The following is a 20662-nucleotide window of genomic DNA, read 5'->3' as shown; positions in this document are numbered from 1 at the left end:
CAGAGGAATGGTTAATCTATGAGATGGAGAGAACAAATCTATGGTTATTAGATGAGGGACAGAAAGGGGGAATGGGAGAGATTTGATAAGGGGCATAAAGAATAAGTATGATTTGCAACAATGAATATGCTAATAAAAATGAAATGACAGAAATGGAAAAAAAAAAGCTCATGAAAAAATAGAATTAAAAGATAATATGGGGGAAGGAGACAGATTGGATAAGGGGCATAAAGAATAAGTATGATTTGTAACAATGAGTTTTTCTCTCAGGAGAAAAACTACCAGTGAGAATTCCCAGTATCAGGATTAGCGGAGAGACCTAATATTTAAGTCTTGAAGAACCCAATATTTAAGTCAGAAGAACCCAATAGTCAGTTTTACATTCTTGTCCATGCACCTCCACTTACTTCAAGTTTTCAGTAAAGGTCTATTTTTTTCTGTACACTTCCTTTCACATTTCTATGAAAACTTTTAAATGTAGCTCAAGTCACTTCCCCTTTGAAATTTTCTCTGATCTTTCTAAGCCACTTTAGTAAATTTTCCTTTGTTCATTGTTTGTTAGAACAAATATTTATTAAGCATCTTCTATGAGCCAGGAATGTGTTAGATATTTACTGAAAATACAACCATAAACAAGGCAAACATGGTATTTGCACTTAGAGTCTATATTATAATGGAACGATCAAAATACACGATTAATTCAACAGACAAATGAACAAAATAAGTTTTAATAGTGCAGAAAGGAAATAAGGAGTTAAAATACAGAATAACAAAGAGGGCTTTACTGTAGATTGGTGAGAGAAGGCTCTTCTGAGGTGACCTTGAAATATGACATGTATGAAGGAACTGAGTACAAGACAGGGTTAAGAATCAGATAAAGGGGACAAAATACTAGGTAGCATGTGCCAAGAACTAAAGGCAAAAAAGAGTTGGCCTGCTTGGGGAGCTGAGAGAAGACCAGATTACTTGGAAGATGCATATAAGAGCTAAGTTGGGATAGGAGGAGACCAATCATGCATTGCTCTAGACCAGAGGTCAGCAAACTTCTTCCATATAAGGGCCAGATGGTGAATATGGGTCATATGGTGTCTGTCAAACTACTCAATTCTGCAATTATAGTACAAAAGCTATTGACAATATACATCATCAAGTGAGTATGGCTGTGTTCCAATATAACTTTATTTACAGACACTAAAATTCAAACTTTATATAATTTAAATATATTATAAATAGTCATCTTTTGATTTTTTTTTTGCAACCTTTTAAAACTGTAAAAACCATTCTTAGCTCATGGGCCATCAAAAAACAAACAAAATATGGGTGGTAGGCTGAAGTTAGCATTGTCTGCCATTCCCTGCTCTAGACCACTTAATTCTAAGCCATTTTATCTCAGTGCAAAGGATAAAATTGATATGTGTTAAAAGACTCACATGTGCTGATGCAGAAAAAATCAAATAAAAGAGACAGGCAAAAGGCTGCTGCAGTAATTGAGGCAAGACATGATAGTTGTCTGGACTACAGAGTAACAGCAGAGATAAAGATCGATCCAAGATCTACTATGAGATAAAAATCAATAAGTCACTTTAATGAACTCCATAAGGAGATGCGGGAGAAGGAAAACAACAGTGTCCTGATTTTGAATCCCCCACCACACCCCCCGCCGCCAAAAAAAAAAAACAAAGAAAGAAATTTAAATACAAGACACTCATGACCTCCTCTCTCACTGATATGGAGACAGACAATAGCACAAATTCAAATGACCTATAAGTAGAAAAATAATCCAAATTCCAATATAGCTGCAAGTCTGTGGATGCAGAAAATGGGAGAATAGGCTCAATATACATAAAATGAGTAGACGGGCGTGGATGACTCTGATGAAGCACAGGTAACATAAGGCTCAGAAAGAGGAGGTCCACCACTAACTGCCAAAACCAGAATACAAGCAGTTCACAGCACCAGCTCCAGGGAAGAGGCCTGGACAGGGGTAGGCCCAGAACTGACAGGCTCTGAAAAGCATCAGTTCTGGGGGAGTGGTAACTCTTGGATAAACAGTAGTGAATAAAACAGGGAAATAAGAGGTAAACATTTAAGGAAGGACCCTACAGATACAAAACACAAAGACGACAAACTGCCCCTCCCCTCTCTCTCCACCATCTACAAAAGAAACTGTGCCAGACAGGAGAACTGACAGAAGAGGGTACCCTGAAACCAGAAAGCCAGTATGTAAAATAAATGAGAACAGAACAAGACAGACTATATCCATTGAAAAACTGTCTTAATAAAAAAAAAAAAAAAAAAAGAAATGCAAACCAAATCATTCCAGACCATGAAACACCCCCCATCCCCTCCCCCAATAAAAACAAACACAAAACTGAAAAAGAATGTTAACACAACCCTCACACTTGAACCAAACATTGTCAAACAAGTATTTGGAGAGAGAGAGAGAGAGAGAGAGAGAGAGAGAGAGAGAGAGAGAGAGAGTGTGTGTGTGTACTTATATATGAATGATACACTTCTTGAATCATAAACAAACATAAAAACTAAGAACAAAAAAATATAAGAAGAAACTAAACAAGAGCTGATTAAACTCAGGAAAGAATAAGATTAAATCATGCCAGAGATGAAAGCTAAATTGTAAGGTGCCAAAGAGTAAATAGATTCAAATAAAAATTTAATAAAGAATAATGAAGAAAATCAGGAAAAAACAAACAACTGAAAACAAAATCAAGAAAGAAGTAAAAAGGGTCAGAGTCAAAATGGTCAAAATAAAAGATAGCTAAGGAGGCCCAATACACATATAATTGAAGTCTCAGAAGTAGTAAACCAAAACAATGCAACAGAGCATTATTTAAAACTATAATCCAAAAAAACTTTCAAAAATAAAGACCTGAATCTTGTGAAAAGGCCAATCCAGAACTGGAATGATCAATCCAAAACATATTACAGTAAACCTATCAGACTCTAAAGAAAAAAAAATCCTTAGGGTCCCCAGGTAAAAGGATCAAATAATTTGAAAGGGGAAAAGAATTAGACTAACATCAGAGGCTTCACAAAGAATATACAATTATGTTTACTCCTAACCAACTCTCTAACAAATATACTATGAACTATAAGCTATACCTTCTAGAAATACAAAAATAAAAAAAATAACCAACTACCTGAGAACTTTGGAACACGAAAAACAGTAAAATTTTAAAAAGCAAAATATCTGTGTTTTTACCACATTTTCTATGTCTGTACCCTAAGGGCAGTCACAGTCTCTGGGAATGTTGTTGCTGGGCAGCTCAGACTCCAACAGAAGAACCTGCTGTTTTTCTGGCTGAAGAAACTAGGGGAAGAAGCCTGGGCAACTAGGGCCACCAGAGAACGAGATAAGGATCCAGGAAGTAAAAGACCAAGAAGAGGAACCCCAAATTCTGAGTATAAAAATCCAAGTCTCTGGCTGACCCCTGAAGTACATGTACATGAAACAAACAAATCAGCTTGCAGCTAAAGCTTAAAATACTGAACCGATCTAAGAAAATACCCATCACTGGTCTTAAAATGATATTCTGAATTTTAAGGCTAAACAATTAACTGCTTGCTGAAACAAAAACATCAATACTCTTTCCAGCATCACAAAAGAATACAGAGTCTACATAACATTTACCATGTCCAAAATACAACCCCAAATTATTTGCCATATGAAAAGCCAGGAAAATGTCACACACGCTAATGAAAAAAAAAATCAACAAATGCTAACCTTAAGATGCCAAAATTATCAGACAAGATCATTAAAGCAACCACTTAATAGTATACTTATTAACGTAATGAAAAATACAATCATAGTAAAAGATAGGTTAAGCTAAGATACGATATCTCAGATGAAAAGAAAAAAGATATAAAAAAAAGAACCAAGTGAAAAAGTTAAAACTGAAAAATATCTGAAATAAATGTACTAAATGAACTTAATGGCAGAACGGAGTTGATGGAGAAAAGTGTCAATAAATGTAGAGAGTTCCACCAGATCAATCTGGAGAGAGAAAAAAAAAAAAGATCAAAAAACTTAGCAAAAACCAAAGCACTGGAGACAAGGGGAAAAATTTCAAATGTGTATTCCATAGGCAAGACTGGCAACTACCTGTTCTGTGCTAGGTTTGTACATAAAGCTGCAACACAGCCACAGCCATTTGTTCACCTACTTCCTAAGGGTCCTTTCACACTACAAGAGAGTAGACCAGTTGAACAGAGATCATATAGCCCACAAAACCTAAAATATTTATATCCGTCCCTATACAGAAAAACTTTGCCAATCCATGATATGTGGCTAATTAGAAGATATACAGCTAACCAGAAAAGAGAAAATGAGACAGAAAAGATATTTGAAGAAATAACAGCCAAAAACTTAACACCTTTAGAAAAACATATGAGTGTATTTCAACAAGTTCATGGAAAAAATAGAATTAAAAAATATGAATCCATGAACTTTTTGAAGTACCCTTGTATAACTAAAAGTTCAAAAAGCTCAATGAAATCTAAACAAAATAAATTAAAGAGCGCCATACCCAGACACTTAAGTGAAACTTCCAAACAGAAAGAAAAAATCTTGAAGCAAGAGAAAGAGGACACCTTACACACAATGGAGAAATGATGCAAATGACTACCGATTTCTCATGAAATACAGCAAAGGACAGGAGATTGTGGAAAAAACACTTTTAAGTGGCTGAAAAAAAGCAACTGTCAATCTGGAATTGAATATCCATGGAAAATATTATTCTCAAATTGTAATGGAATAAGGACACTTTCAGATAAAAAAAAAAATAAAGGGAATTTGTTGCCATTTGGTGAGCATTAAAAGAAGTGCTAAGGTGACATAATTGAAGGGAAAAATAAACAATTCAATAATAATAGTTGGAGACTTCATTACCCGCCCCCTTCAGGAACAGAACAACTTATACAGGGATCAAGAAGAAAACAGAAGACTTAAAAACCATATAAACCAAGTAGACCTAACAGACACTTCATCCAACAACAGAATACACATTCTTTTCAAGTGCATTTAGTATTCTCCTGGATGCACCATGTTAGATCCTAAGACAGTAAATTTTAAATGTTTAAAATAATATGAAATATGCTCTTCGCCCACAAGAGAACCAAAAACAAACAAAAAAACCTTTCCAAATTCACAAATATGTGGAAATTAAACGAGAAACTCCTAAACAACCAATGGCTCAAAGGAGAAGTCACAAGGAAAATTAGAAAATACTCTGAAATGAATGTGAACAAAAACACAACATACCAAACCTTATGTGATGCAACTAAAGCAGTGCTTAGGAAATTTATAACTGCAAACATATAATAGAAAAAGAAGATAGATTTAAAATCTGTTAACTAATCTTCCACCTAAAGAAACAAGAGAAAGAGCAAAGTGAACCCAAAGGAAGCAAATAATAACCCAAAGAAAGGGAATAACAGAGAATATAGTGGAACTAGAGAATAAAAAACAGTAAGGAAAAAAAAAAAAAAAATCAATGAAACCAAAAGTTGGTTCTTTAAAAAGATCAATAAAATTGACCAAGCCTTTAGCTAGACTGACCAAGATAAAAAAAAGGGAGAGATTACAAAAATCAAGAATGAATTACTACTGACCTCACAGAAATAAATTGATGTATAATAGGGTACTATGGACAACTGTACACCAACAAATTAGACAACCTGGTTGATCTGGACAAATCCTAGAACACAAACTACTGAAACTGACTCAAGAGGAGATAAAACATCTGAATATACCCATAACAAAAGCTTGAGTTAATAATCAAAAACTTTCCACAAAAGACTGCGAGGCCCAGATGGCTTCACTGGGAAATTCTACCAGATGTTTAAAGAAGAATTAACATCAATCCTTACAAACTCTTCAAAAACTGAAGAATATATTCCAACTTACTCTATGATGCCAGTATTGCCCTGACACCAAAATCAGAGGAAGTAATCATAAGAAAAAACTACAGACCAATATCCCTTATGAATATAGATGCTAAACAAATAAAAATAATAGCAAACTAATCCAGCAATGGGAAAACAAAAAAGTATACAACATGACCAAGCAGGATTTATTTATCCTAGGAATGCAAGGTTAGTTCACCATACGAAATCACCTGCTCACACGACACTAACAGAATGAAGAAAAAAACTACGTGTTGTTCACCAATAGATGCAGAAAAAGCACTTGACAGAATCTAACACCCTTTCATGATTTAAAAAACAACCAATAAAACCCAAAACAGCAAAAACAAAACTAGGAATAGAAGGGAACTTCCTCAGCTTGACAGAGGGCATCTAGAAAACACCCACAGCTAATCGTCACACTTAATAATGAAATACTACAAGTTTTTCTCCTAAGACTAGGAACGAGACAAGAATGTCCGTTCTCACCACTTCCTCTATTCAACTTTGTGCCGGAGGTCTAGGCAGGGCAATTAGGTAAGAAAAAGAAACAAAAAGCAATCAGATTGAAAAGAAAAAAAAGTAAAATCATCTCTACTTACAAATTACACAATGATGTACATAGAAAATCCTAATGGAAACACAAAAACAGTTAGAGCAATAGTGTTAAGTTCAGCAAAGTTGCAAGATATTAATATCAATGTATAAAAATCAGCTGCATTTCTATATGACAACCATCAAGTAAGTAAAATTAAGAAAATTCCATTTACACAAAATTGGAAAAAAAATTTAGAAATAACTTTAACCTAGGGGGTTTAATACTTACTGAAAACTATAAAACATCATTAAATAAAATTAAAGGCCTAAAAACATAAAAATGCATACCATGTTCATGGGATGGAAGATTAAATATGGCTAATATGGCAACACTACTGCAGTGGACTGAATGTTCCCCCAAACTCACTGAAGCTAAATCCCCACTGTAAACTGTTGAGGGTGGGAAATCCTATTATGATAATTGAAAGGTGGGGCTCTGAAGAAGTGATTCAACTGTGAGGACCATGCCCTAGTATATGGATTAATAAACTGATAGTTTAACGGTGGTTGTCGGCATGGTTCTGAGACCTTTAAAAGGATAGCGCTGAGGAGTGAGCTCTCTCTCTCTCTCTGTGCTGCCATTCTCATCATGTGACACCTGCATTGCTGGAGAGTCCCCTCACCAGCTATGTTCCCTGGACTGTGGACCTCCCAACCTCTCAAACCGTAGGCAATAAATATTGTTTCTCTACAAATTACCCAGTTTCAGGTAATTTTGTTATAAGCAACACAAACGGACTAATACGACTACTCTGATTAACCTACAGACTCAACACAATCAAATCCCAGATTTTTTTTTCTTTTTTGCAGAAATTGACAAGCTGATCCTAAAATTCATATGTAAATGAAAGGGACTCAGAATAGACAAACAATCTTGAAAAAGAAAAACAAAGTTGGAGGACTCACACTTCCTAATTTCAAAACTTACTACAAAGCTACACTAATGAAGATTGTGTGGTAATGGCATACCACACGACCTTAATCTATTGTCAAGCAATTTTCAGGAAGGGTGTCAAGACCATTTAATGGGAAAGAAACAATCTCTTCAACAAACATTGCTGGGACTACTAGATAGCCATATGCAAAAGAATAAAGGTGGAACCTTACCTCATGCTATATAAAAAAATTAATTCAAAGAGGATCACAGAACTAAATATAATAAATAAAACTATAAAACTCTTATAAGAAAACACAGGTGCAAATCTTCCTTCCATGGGACTAGCAATGATTTCTTGGATGTGACATTTAAAGTACAAGCAACAAAAGAAAAAATAAATTAGACTTAATCAAAATTAAAAACTTTTGTACTTTCAAGGAAACTATTAAGAAAGTGAAAAGACAACCCAAAGAAAGGAAGAAAATGTTTGCAAATAACACGTGTGATAAGGGTCTCACTGTCCAGAATATATAAAGAACTCTTACAACTCAATAGCAAAAAGTTAAATAGCACAATTTTTAAAATTGGGAAAGTTACTGGATTTATATTCAGAGAAATGGAAATCAACAAGTTGAAGGGATACCTGCACTCCCATGTTTATGGTGGCTCTATTCACAACAGCCAAGAGTTTGAACCAATCTAAATGTCCTTCAGTGGATGATTGGATAAAGAAAACGTGGTACACAGAAACAATGGACTATTACTCAGCCATAAAAAAAAGAATGAGATTCTATCATTTGGAGCAATATGGATGAGCTTGGAGAAAATTATGTTAAGTGAAATCAGCCAGGCACAGAGGGAGAATACCACATGTTCTCACTCATATGTGGAAGCTAAAAAAATTGATTTCTTAGAAGTAGAACATAGAATGGTGGTTATTAGAGATGGGTGGGGAGAAGGGGGAGGAGGGATGAAGAAAGGGTGGTCAGTGGATACAAAATAGAGAGACAGGAAGAATGGGATCTAATGTTCTATAGTAATACAAGGATACTACAGTTAACAAAGTACTGTGTACCTTTGAATAGCTAGTTGAGATGATGTTGAATGTTCCTAACATGAAGAAGTGACAAATGTTTGAGGTGATGGATATACTAAGCCCCCTGACAGGATCACTGCACACAGTATGAATGTACCCAAATACCATACTATACTCCATAAATATATACCATTATCAGAGGTCACTTAAGAGAAAAAAAGAAATATAGAACAGAATAGTGGTTAACAGAGGCAGGGAAAGGGAGGAGGGAAGGGAGAGAGGGGACAGGGAAAGGTTGGTAGACCAGCACAAGGTTACAAAATTATAGTTAGGAAGAATTAAATTCTGGTACTCTAGGGTGACAGTAGCTAAAAATATTGTACTGTATATTTCAAGATAGCTAGAAAAGAGGATCTTGAATGTTATAACCACAAAGAAATGATAAATGTTTAGATGATAGATAAGCCGACTATTCTGATTAGATCATAATAGAATATACGCATGTAGTGATGCAACAAACTGTACCCTATAAACGTACAATGAAAAAAATAAATTAAAAATAAAATAGGGCAATGTATTTGAGTAGAAATTTCTCTAAAGAAAATAAACAAGTAGCCAATAAAACCCTAAAAAACGGTTCAACATCATTAGGGAAATACAAACGAAAACTGTAGTGAGATACCACTTCACACTATAAAGGCTATGATCAAATATGGGGATAACAATTGTCAGTGAGGATGCAGAGAAATCAGATCCCTCATACATCACTGGTGGAAGGATAAAATGGTACAGCTACTTTGGAGTAGTTTGGCAGTTCCTCAAAAGCTAAATATACAGTTTTCATATGACGCCGTAATGTACATATATGTACAATGTATTCAAGAAACTAAGAACATACATTCACACCTAATTAATTAGGGAGAAAAATATGCTAGAAGAACACCATTGGGGTCATTTGACAAAATTCTTTGACACATTCAAAACAGATTTCCTAGAAGCATTTTCAGATGAAAATTCCAAAGAAAAAGAAAATTTCATACCCAGATTAAATAGTTTTCTTTTTACTATAGTTGTAATTAGCTGTGAACTTAAAACTAGTCTAAAAATTGTGGTATGATATGAAATATATCTGGTCTTTGTTCCTGGTTCCTGTCACAGAGCTCCTAAAACCCTTGAAAATTTCTAAGTGGTAGGAGTGTGTTTTGTTATTCAAAATGAGCCCCTTTCACAACATCTGTGTTTATGCTAGTGAGATGACTAGATAGCCCAGGAGGGGCTAGTCACCAAAAAAACCAAGTGATTTGAGGATTAGAGGGTTGGAATATTGCCACCCACCAACCTCCAGGATAGGGATGGGGGAATGGAGATTAAGCTCTATAAAAACTTTTGAACCAGCACATTTGAGGAGCTCCTGGGTTGGTGAAGGGGCGGGGGTGCTGGGCAGGTGGCGCAGGTAGAAAGAGTAAGAAGCTCAGTGCACAACCACCGCCCCATACCTTGCCCTATGCATCTCTTGGATCTAGCTATTTCCTGAGCTGTATCCTTTATAATAAACCAGTAAATGTAAGGAAAATGTTTCTCTGAGTTCTGTGAGCCGTTCTAGCAAAGTGTGAAACCCAAGGAAGGGGTCATGAGAACCCCTGATTTATAGCAGGTTGGTCAGAAGTACCAGATACCCGGACTTGCAACTGGCATCTGTGGTGGAAGTAGTCTTGCGGGCCTAAGCCCTTAACTTAATTTGTGGAATCTGAAGCTATCTCCAGCTAGACTGTCAGAATTGAACTGAATTGCAGGACACTCAGCTGGTGTTCAGAGTACTGGAGAATTCCTTAGTGGGGAAAACCCCACACATCTGGTGTCAGAAGTGTTGTGTGAAAGTGTAGAGAAATGTATTTTCCCAAAAATAAAGCCTGTTAATATAAAAAAGATTAACAGAAAGGCATGGCCATTCAACTCTATGTGGGACAAAGTAAATTTCTCCAGGATGATGCTGTATAGTGTGAGTGAGTTCTCCTGGAGCTGTGGTCACAGTGGCCCTGAATGCCCCACTCATGGCATTTTATTTGCCCCCCTCACCTAGGTCATGAATTCTTTAGGGTGCTATGTCATATTCATTCTATTTTTTCTGGAGCACCTAGTATGCACTTGCTGTTTGCTACTGTTGAATAAAGAACTACTTCAAGGCTAAGATGGAACGGGTCCCTCTGAACAGAGTAGGTATTATAGATTTGACCCCATTTTCTCAGTGTATGCTCCATAACATACATTTCAAGCACCACATTCCCCAACTACATCCTCCTATCAATACCTCAATCCAACTAGGAGCTATGATCTGCTCAGTGAACAATCTCTCTACTCTCCTTCACTCCCTTTATGTCCTCCCCTCAAGCTTGGATTCCATGGTCCACCATTACAATCACTACTGTGCATATGCCTCAACACCCTCGGCTCCTCTCCCTTGATGGTGGTTACCTAGCAAAATCCCAACCTCTGGTTAAATCTAACACTCTTCCTCCTCCTCGCTTGAAGGCTGCTGGATTAAAAAACTGGCCTGTTCCTCTGGACTCACATTTTTATTTTGTTTTATTTTATTTTGTCAATATACAATGTGGTTGATTATTGTGGCCTATTACTGAAAACTCCCTCCCTCCTCCCTCTCCCCCCTCCCTCCCGACAATGTCCTTTCTGTTTGCTTGTCGTATCAACTTCAAGGAATTGTAATTGTTATGCCTCTGGACTCACATTTAACTTACAACCGCCCTCCTTAATCCTGCCAAGAGTAACTCTGCAATATTCCCTAATCCATCCACTCTCCCCATTCCTAGACAACTACTTCTTGTGTTCTCTTCAAAGCTATAAAACCTTTTCCTCTACTATCATTTTCAGAAGATAATCTTGGTTCCTGTCATTGAGAGAATATAGAAACAACTAAAAGAATTTCCACAGGGGCTGACTGCCACATCTACTCACTTAACAGCAACTGTTCCTGAACATTCTGCATTCCCTCCTGTCCTTGACCTTGTCTAACCAACTGATGTGTCCACTACAGCCTATTCCCACAGGCCCCTCATATCACCTACACAAACCAAAGTCTCCTCTCACCTCGGCATCATCAAATTTTCCCTCTCCACTGGATCAGTTCTGTCAGCACCCAGGGATGCTGTCAATCTGTCCTTTCTTAAAAGACCTTTCCCATCCACATCCTCCTCCAGGTACTGTCCAATTCTGTCCCCATCAGAGTAGTTTACATGCACTGTTTCCAATCTTTCTCCTCCTAACTTCTGTTACACCTACTCCAATTATCTCTTGCACCCATGAATCCACCAAAACTGCTTTCAAGATCCTCAGTGACTCCATGTTACTAATTCCAGTGGTAATCTCTTAGACTCCCTTTATTCAACCTATTTGCTGCAATTGGTCATTACCACTGCCTTGAAAAGCTTTCTTCACTGGACTTCTAGAACCTCATCCTCACTGGCTGCTGTTCATTAGTCTCCATGATCAGTTCCTCCTTGACCTACAAACCCAGAAGTGCTCAGTCCTGGAACTTCTTCCTTTCTCTACCTATACTCACTATCATGTCCAGTTTAAATAACATCTGTGCACTAATGACCCCCATGCTTTTACCTCCAACCTCTCCCTTGAATTCCAGACTCATATATAACTGCCTATCTGATACCTCCACAGGAAAGTCTAATAAACATCTCAAATTCAGTATATTTAAATAGTACTCCCGATTTCTACCCCTACACCTGGTCCTTCAGAAGCCTTCCCAATCTCAATAAATGGCAAATTCACCTTTCTGGTTCCTCAGACCCAAAATATCAGTCATTCTTGACTCTTCTCTTTCTCTAAAAACTCATATCTAAGTTCTCAGGAAATCTAGTTTGGCACTACCTTCAAAAATATATCCTGAATCTGACCAATCTTCACTACCACATTGCTGGCACCCTGGTCCAGCCCAGATTACCCAACAGACTCCTCACTGCTCTCCCCACTTCTGCCCTTGCCTCCTGTTCTTCATATACTGCTCTTCTGCTTCACACTCTACAAGGCCCTCCATATTCTGGCACCCTCCATCTAACTTCAATTTCCACCCAAAGTTCCCCTTCACCACCCTTATTATGGGTTGAATTGTCCTAACCCCCAGTACCTCAGAATGTAATGGATTTGGACATAGAATCTTTAAAGAGGTAATTTAGCTTAAATGAAGTCAGTGGTGTGGGCCCTAATCCAATATGACTGATATCCTTATAAGAAGAGGAGATCAGGACACAGACAGACACAGAGGAAAAAACATGTGAGGACATAGGGAAAAGACGGCCACCTAACAAGCCAAAGAAAGAGGCCTCGGGAGAAACCAACCCTGCAGACAGACTGATGTTGGACTTCTAGCCTCCCAAATTGTAAGGAAATAAATCCTGTGTTGAAACCCTCAGCCTATGATACTTTACTATGGCAGCCCAAGCTGACTAATACAATCTGCTTCCTCACATTCCTTACTGTTTCCTGAATACACCAAGCATACCTTTGCCCAGGGCCTTCCTGCTTTTGCCTCAAGGCAGAGTTAGGTATTATATTATATCCAATTTTCAGCTGCAGACACTGAGGCTTAAGGATGTTAAATTACTTGCCTGAGTAAGAGGCAGGGAAAAAATTGAAATCAAACTTTATCTGGTTCTGTGATCTGTAGAAAATATCTCCACACTTTACTAATACCAGATGCATAAAGAAAAAAATAAGAGAAACTACTTACTTTTCAACCCAGAGCACTGAAACGAGCTTTACCCCTCTCTTCTGAGCTTTGTCCCAAGTGCTCTGGTATCCATCTTTGAATACAACGTGAGTTACTTGCTTGTTAAAAGTTTTTGAAACCTGTACACAAATGCAAAAAACAAAATGCACATTACTACTCACTCACAATTTCTTAAGTGCAATTAATCAAAAAGATACTTTATTCAATATTTGTCAAAATAAAAATGTTCAAAACCCCTACCCCAGCAATTCCATTTCTCACAATCTGTCAGAGAAATACTCTAACGAATACTTACCGTTGTTTAAAAACATATCTGTTCCAATTAGAATGGTGTATCACATGCGTGTTTATTTCTACTCCCTCTCAAAAAACCTCTGAAGTGCTACTAAGAAATAAGAGTGCGAGCCCTGCAAGGATAAAGAGAACAAGAGAGAAAAAGAGGACCAGAGGACCATATTTTTAATAGATGGAAAAAGTGGTACCTGAGTCCTAAATTAAGGACATTTAACAAAAGCTTTCTATACCAAAAATAGAAAAAAAAAAAAAAATTTAAAAAATGAAATTCAGAGTAAAGCGAGACAATAAACACATATTTAATAAAAATTAAAAACACTATCTTCAGAAGATACTGTATTCATGCAATAAGATCAGAAGATTATTTTTATAAAGGATTCTAAAGAGCTCTTGGAAATTAAAAATGATGACATAAGTTAAAAAAAATAAACTGTGCAGAAATATCAGACAATGAAGTTGAGAAAATCTCCCTGGTAATAGAACAAGAGCAAGAAGATATACATAATAGGAAATAAAAGATAAGAACATCAGAAGTTCAGACCAGATATCCAACAGCCATTTAACAAGAGTTGAAAAAACAAAGGAATACAGGAAATGGAGAAGAAATTATAAAAGAAATAATCAAAGAAAAATTTCTGAAATTAAATGACATGCATCCTAGATGAAAAAAATTCCCCCCAGGGCCCAGCAAAACAATGAAAACTGTGCCATACCAAGCATATCATCATGAAATTTCAGCATAGCTGGAATAAAGAATAATATTAAAAGAGTGGGTAAGGGGGGGTGAAAAGGTAGCTACAAGTCACATTCAAACAATGAGAAATGACAACAGAATCTCATGTATCAACAGAAGTCCGGAAGTTAGAAAACAAAGGAAAAATGCCTTCAAGGAAAAATAATGTATGTGTTTGCATTTTACAATCAGCTAAAATATCAATCAAAGGTAATGGTATAATAAAGGCATGTTCGGACACTGATGGTGTCAAAAATTTACCTGTTATGTGCCTGTTAGAGTGAACAGGACTGAAGCCACGTTGGGACCTAAAACCACAAGGGCTCTAAAAGATTTTAAAAAGACAGTTTTTCTCTTGGCACGCATTTCTCTGAGTTCCCTCTCTTCCCATGGTTGTTATTTTGAACCATGGTTATGGGGGGTAAGATGACATTATTCACATAAAGTTGTTTTCCAGCCAGCCTGGAGCTGCAGACTCACATGTACTACCCAGACCGAGTTAGGGACAGGAGCAGAAACCAGATGGAGTCTTGGTGGGACACATGACTCATAGACACAGACTCCTTGATGCTCATGTGTCCCTCCTGATTTTCATTTTACCAGGTTCCATTCCCTCAACTTCCTCTTTAAAAACTCCTCAGTGAACCTGAGTCTTTGAGATGGCTTTAGCCTGGCCATTCTCCTTCAAGTTTACTGGGGAGATGGCTTTAGCCTGGCCATTCTTCAAGTTTACCAGAGAGATGGGTTAGCTTAACATCTCTTCTCACATCACTGGTATTCCTGAATAAAAGGTGACTTCCATTTTCACCAATATTTGACTTCTGTTGTTGACTTTTGGCTGGGGGCAGGCAGCCAGACCTGTGAGTTCGATATCCATTTTGGGGAATCTCAGCCAGGAGATGAGTGTGCCCTGTAACATGCCCTTTCCAGAAGTAGAAGCTGTCCACATAATTTATCCATAATGTTTAATTTTTTTGAATACATGTATACTGCTTGGAATATGAAGGCAAATTCCAAAAGAAACATATAAAAAAGAAAGAGACTGCCTTTGAAAAATGGAAAAGGAAGTGCAGAGCAAATGATTGCTGGTTTCTCTTTGTTTTCATTATGAACTTCAAGGCATAAAAAGTGTTAGGATTAGAAGAAAAAAACTGTCCTATGCACATATGATTGACTTGTATATGTTTTTTTTTAAAATCTCCCCCACAACTGATAGGTTCTGAACATAACTGGCGCCATTTTAGGCAAGGCCAAGCACAAAATGGTCCCGACCCCTCCCCACTTCCCTTTACAAGAAACCTCATGATTTCTGAGAAACAGAAACCCTTTTGCTCCCGCAAGGGTGCAATTCTCCACCATGGTTGCACAGCTTTCACATTAGTATAATGCCCCTCCTTGATTGTATCAGCCAGTCCTTGGCGCCCTATATAAGCTCTCTCACCCCCCCCACTTGGTGCTGTCCTCCATTTTAAGGGCAGCCCTGGCTGCCCTCCCTTTGAGCACAGCCTGGCAGATTCTTTTCCTTTAATAAAGCTTGATCGGTACCCAGCGTTTCCACTCACTTTCTTTCAATAACTACAAAATTTACAAATGAGTTTGATAAGTTTTCAGGTGGATATGCAAAAAATTAAATGCATTTCTATATACTTACAACAGTAAGAAAAAAAAATTTTAAATGCCATTTATAATATCATTAAAAATTATCAGAGAAAATTATAAAACATTATTGAATGAAATTAAAGAAACCTAAATCAACAAGGCACCTATCATGTTCATTGATTGGAGGATACAACATATGTCAGCGCTCTCATACTGATCTATTGTAAGAATACAATCCCTAGAAATCTTAATAGTGTAAATTGACAAACTGATTCAAAATATATTCCAGAAGGCAAAAGTCTAAGTATAGCTTAGATACCTTGGAGAACAAAGTGGAAGGCTTATGAAGATTCATTATGAAGTGTAATTAAGACATGGAGGTTTTGTAATGAGAACAGAAAACAGACCAATAAACAGAGAGCCCCAAACAGATTGAAACATGTATGGATACCCGATTTATGACAAAGATAGTACTACAGTTTGGTTAAAGGACAGTCTTTTCAACAAATGGTGTTAAGACAAATGGATATTCACATGGAAAAAAATAAAACAATTATTTCCTATCGTCTACAAGAATCAATTCCAGCTGTACCGAAAATCTAAATGTGAAAGACAGAAGGATGAAGCTTCCAAAAGATAACATAGGAGAAAATCTTCATAACCTTGGTGTAGAAAGATTTTTTTAAAAAATAAGACACAAACAAAAGTTTATCATAAAGGAAAAAATAATAAATTAAACTACATTAAAATTATCATCAAAAGATAACATTAAGAAGATGAAAAGAAGGAGAAGCCAGAGTAGCAGAAATAAGGCAATTAATAAGGCTGACAATGGGGTCAATTCTAAAATATAAAGACTACTTACAAATCAAGAAAAACCCAATGGAAATATCAGCTGGAGGCTTGAATAGGCACTTCAAAATAAATACATGAAAAAGTGCAGGAAAATGCAAATTCAAACCACAATGAGACAGAAATACATCAGAATTGCTCAAAGTAAAAACTGACAAAATCAAGCATGTAAAGCAATGGAAACTTTCATGCATGGGCAGAAATATAAATTGATCCAATCCCTTTACACTGTACAGAGAAATAAAAATAAAGCAAGTATGTTAAGATGTTAGCAACTGTTAAATCTATATTCACTGTATTATTCTTTGAGTATTTCTCTTTAAAAATTTTCAAAATAGAAGGTGAAAAATAGAAAGATAAAGATCCAAGATCTTAATACGACCCTCAAAAACCATTTTGCCAACTCACATGTTCAATGGCTTTTTTCTCAGCCACAATAACTTGTCTTCATCCCAAGTAACTCTTAATCACCATCAGACAGAAACTCCCTCAAGTTGCTACATTCCAATATATCAAAATAGGGTGTGCCTCCTCTCCTGCAAAAGTAGGGCCTACTCCGAAATTCTGATTCCTTTCTTCCACCTCAGTCTGTTCTTAGCCTTTGATCTCCCACTCAGGGCAGGGACGAGGGAGGCCAAACTAAAAGCCTGTAAGATGCAAAATTCAGGCGCACTCACTCTGCCTGAGGGAGAGTGTCCCTTAAATTTTATGCCCTGCACACCTCTCTTGCCTCACCCTAATCTTGGCCCTGCTCACCCATTTTAACTTATCCCTTACACTCAGTCTATCAGCCAGCCCCTCCCAAATGCCAAAAACACACAAATACACTGTGTACACAGCTGAACTCCCTAAAAGAGTAGTTCACTATCTCCATTTCTTCATATCTCAAAAATTCCTGGACTAATTAGGATCCCCTTTACCTATTTCACTGAAAACTGAACTGAAAGTTCAACAACAAGCTTATAGTTTTCATATCTAAAGTATACCTGCCAATCTTATCTTTCTTGAAGACTGCAGCATTTTAAAATTCCATCTTTGAAATTCTTCTCTTCTTTGACTTACACACTTGTTTTCCTCATTCTCCTGGCATTCTTTGTCTTTGGGCCCCTGCTCCTATCACCTGCCCTTGAATACTGAACAGGGCTCCTTCTACAGCACTTGTCATTCTAACCATGTCCCGAGTGGGACGACATCCACTCCCACGGTCTCACATGACCCCTATGGTCTTGACCCCCAAAATGATTATCTACAGGCTTAATTATCTCAAGTTCCAGATTTCTCTATCCAAAATCAGGTATTTTCAATGTGCCCAAATTTACAACCTTTCACTTAGAAACCTGTTCCTTTTCCTGTATCCATTGTTTTGATTAGTACCATTTTTGATTTAGTACCATGCACCAACACGACCAATTTCAGAATGCAGGTTTTCATCCTAGATTCCTCCTTCTCACTCAATGCCTACAAGACCAAATGATCTGTAAGTCCTACCATTCTAAATGCTTCAAATTTTGTTTTTCCTCACCACTTATTCATGGCCTGTCTTTCATGTTCTAAGTAATAATTCCCAAAATAAGAAAATGCAAATGTATTTCTTTATATATCAGAGTGCAATTATATACATCAATAATAAAATGAATTTCTTACCTTTGCCCCCATATCCACAAGTTGGTTTGTAAATGTCTTTGAATAATTTTCTGTTCTATTCGATGACCACACTTCAACATAGGCCACAACATCTGCAAACAAGATATTAGCATCCAGTATCCCTTGCCCAATACATTTTTCTCTTGCTCTATTTATAGTAAAAAGAATATTAAAAATTTCTTCTATTAACAGCCTATTGATGATAGTATTCATGCAATGTATGGTTCTTAAAATTTCAAACAAATAACAATTTTAGTCATACTCTTAAACTAGGTTTAGTTTTTCTAGTGCAGGAGTCTGTCTTCTGTAAAGTGACAGACGGTGAACATTTTAGGCTCTGTGGGCCATACAATACCTATCACAACTACTCAGCTTCAAGGTCATAGCACAAAACTAGCCATAGGAATTGTGTTAATGAACCAACATAACTGTTCAATAAAACTTCATAGGCAAGGAAACTCGACTTTGATGTAATTTTTGTCATTCTTCTTTTTAACAACCTAAAAATATAAAAATCATTCTTAGCTGCAGGCCCTTCAAAAACAGGCAGCAGGCTATATTTGGCCTGGGGGGAAGGGGAATAGCTTGTGGACCCTTGTTCTAGAGACTATCTTATTCTCAAAACCTGATGTTCTAAAATAATTTTCCAGGTGTGCAATTGGTAAATTACCATAAGCAAAGCAAAAGGAAAGCCCGGTTAAATGAATTATTAACAATGGAAAAATAGTCACATCTCATCTGTCTTGTCTTTTAATTATAAGGTTTTATACTACTCTAGGTCCCTCAATACAGACCCCCCTTTTCCAACGCCAAACTCTGCAAGACACTTGTCACTATTCCCATCCTTCTCAGCTCTTCCAGGTGCACGGTGAGCGGAACTGGCAGCAGTATCATACTCCTCTACTGGTTAGGAGGGCAGCGCAGATGCTCTAATCTTGTGGGTACTGACTAGCCCAATGACGGGGGAGAAGTGCCTCGACTCCCCCGCCTTAATTACCCCACCAGCTTTACAGGTGGTGTAATACCGCACCGGTCAGTGCGGTGCCCCGCACGCAGTAAGTCCTCAATAAAAGGCCGCTCCTGTTATTACAATAGGAGAGTCCGCACTTCTTTTCCTAATCCGCCCACCCGGCCATTCAAAGGCGCGAGGCCCTTGAGGAAACTGAGTCTGCCGCTTCCCCGGCCGTGCCCCCGCCGGTAGGCTGCGCCGGTCTTTCTCCGAGCCCCCCCTCCCCCCGGAGTGCCGGCCCCGCGTCCAGGTCGGCCCCGGGGGGTCACGGAGTCCAGACCCAGGAGTAGGTCTCCAGATGTCCACGCCGCGCGCGCGTGTGGAGGGAAGCGGACAGGCCGGGGGCGACAAGAGGGCGGGAGTGGGGACAGGCAGCCGGGGCAGGGGCGAGCGGAGGGCTGCCCCCAGCAGCACCCCTGAGCGCGCCCGCGACCGACCCGCTGTCGAGGCAGGGCGGCTCCGCGCCCAGACAGCAGAGGTACCCTTACCTTTGAGGACGGGCCCCAGTGGGGCCCCGCAGGTCGCCATGGCAGGTAGCGGCTCCGGACGGCGGGCCGGAAGTGGAAGGGCGACACCGGGCGTGTGCGGGCGGAAGGGGCGGAGCGGCACCGGGCATGCGCGGGCAGGCGCTTTCCGGTCCCCTGCGCGCGCGCTTGCCGCACCTCTGCTCCTCCGGGTGGCGAGCATCCCTGTAGTCCAGGGAGTTCCAAGGTCGGAAGTTCCGTAAAGCCCGAGTTAAACCCTTTTGTTTTGTAAGGTGACTGACCCGCTTTCCAGCTCCTCACCAGGGCTCACGGACGCTCCGTGAGACCTCAGAGTCTATGAGTTCGCTTAGAACTCTCACACTTTAAAGTCACCCTCAGCCCGGCCACCATGCGGTCTCGTTAACGGTGATCTGTGGTCAGCGGGCGGAGATGCCACTCAGGGCTGGACCCTCGTCCCTCCTCTGCTCGGCGCGGCTGCGCGCAGGGTCAGGCCGCGCCTTGAGCCACCCCGCGACCTCAGACTTCGCGGGGTATCCACGCGCTCAGCGGCCCTCCTGAAGCTCCGCAGCTGGCAGATTCCAGAGCACGATGCCTCCGGCCTGAGTGGGCGCGTCCTGGCGCTCCAGAGCGGCCCTTTCCTGCCGTGCTCTGCGCTCCCGCCCGCGGATGCCGGCCCCGCCGTCCCGGGCACCGACCCCGACCTCCACTGGTTGCCCCTGCTGGAAGCCAGAAGCCTAGGCAGGTCAGCACCCCAGCTCCCCCGGACGGCAGGCGGGCTGGGACGGTCTTGCTCCTATGCTGGTGAAAGTTACCTGTTTAATCTCCCTGAAACACAGATCAGTTAAAGGACCCCGTTTA

General features: G+C 39.0%; 1 protein-coding gene across 9 annotated transcripts in view; it reads right to left on the bottom strand.

Annotated features, from left to right (window-relative positions):
* MCPH1 (microcephalin 1) overlaps positions 1-19888 on the bottom strand; it is a 249251-nt gene extending 229363 nt beyond the window's left edge. For 8 of the 9 annotated variants that reach the window (XM_063074610.1, XM_063074628.1, XM_063074618.1 and 5 more), the window contains exons 1-3: positions 19808-19888; positions 18311-18402; positions 13189-13307 (exon numbers count right to left, since the gene is read on the bottom strand). In XM_063074610.1, coding sequence (XP_062930680.1) covers positions 13189-13307; positions 18311-18402; positions 19808-19847 — 251 coding nt within the window. In that variant the 5' untranslated portion in view covers positions 19848-19888. Of the gene's footprint in view, positions 1-13188; positions 13308-18310; positions 18403-19807 lie in introns of those variants that run through there. The other variant, XM_063074664.1, reaches the window with a different exon arrangement.
* Between the last annotated feature and the right edge of the window lie 774 nt (positions 19889-20662).

Source organism: Cynocephalus volans, chromosome 1, assembly GCF_027409185.1.
Source record: "Cynocephalus volans isolate mCynVol1 chromosome 1, mCynVol1.pri, whole genome shotgun sequence".
NCBI classification, from domain to species: Eukaryota; Metazoa; Chordata; class Mammalia; order Dermoptera; family Cynocephalidae; genus Cynocephalus; species Cynocephalus volans.
The sequence above is the reverse complement of the archived record's forward strand: the minus strand, read 5'-3'. Positions and strand labels throughout refer to the sequence as shown.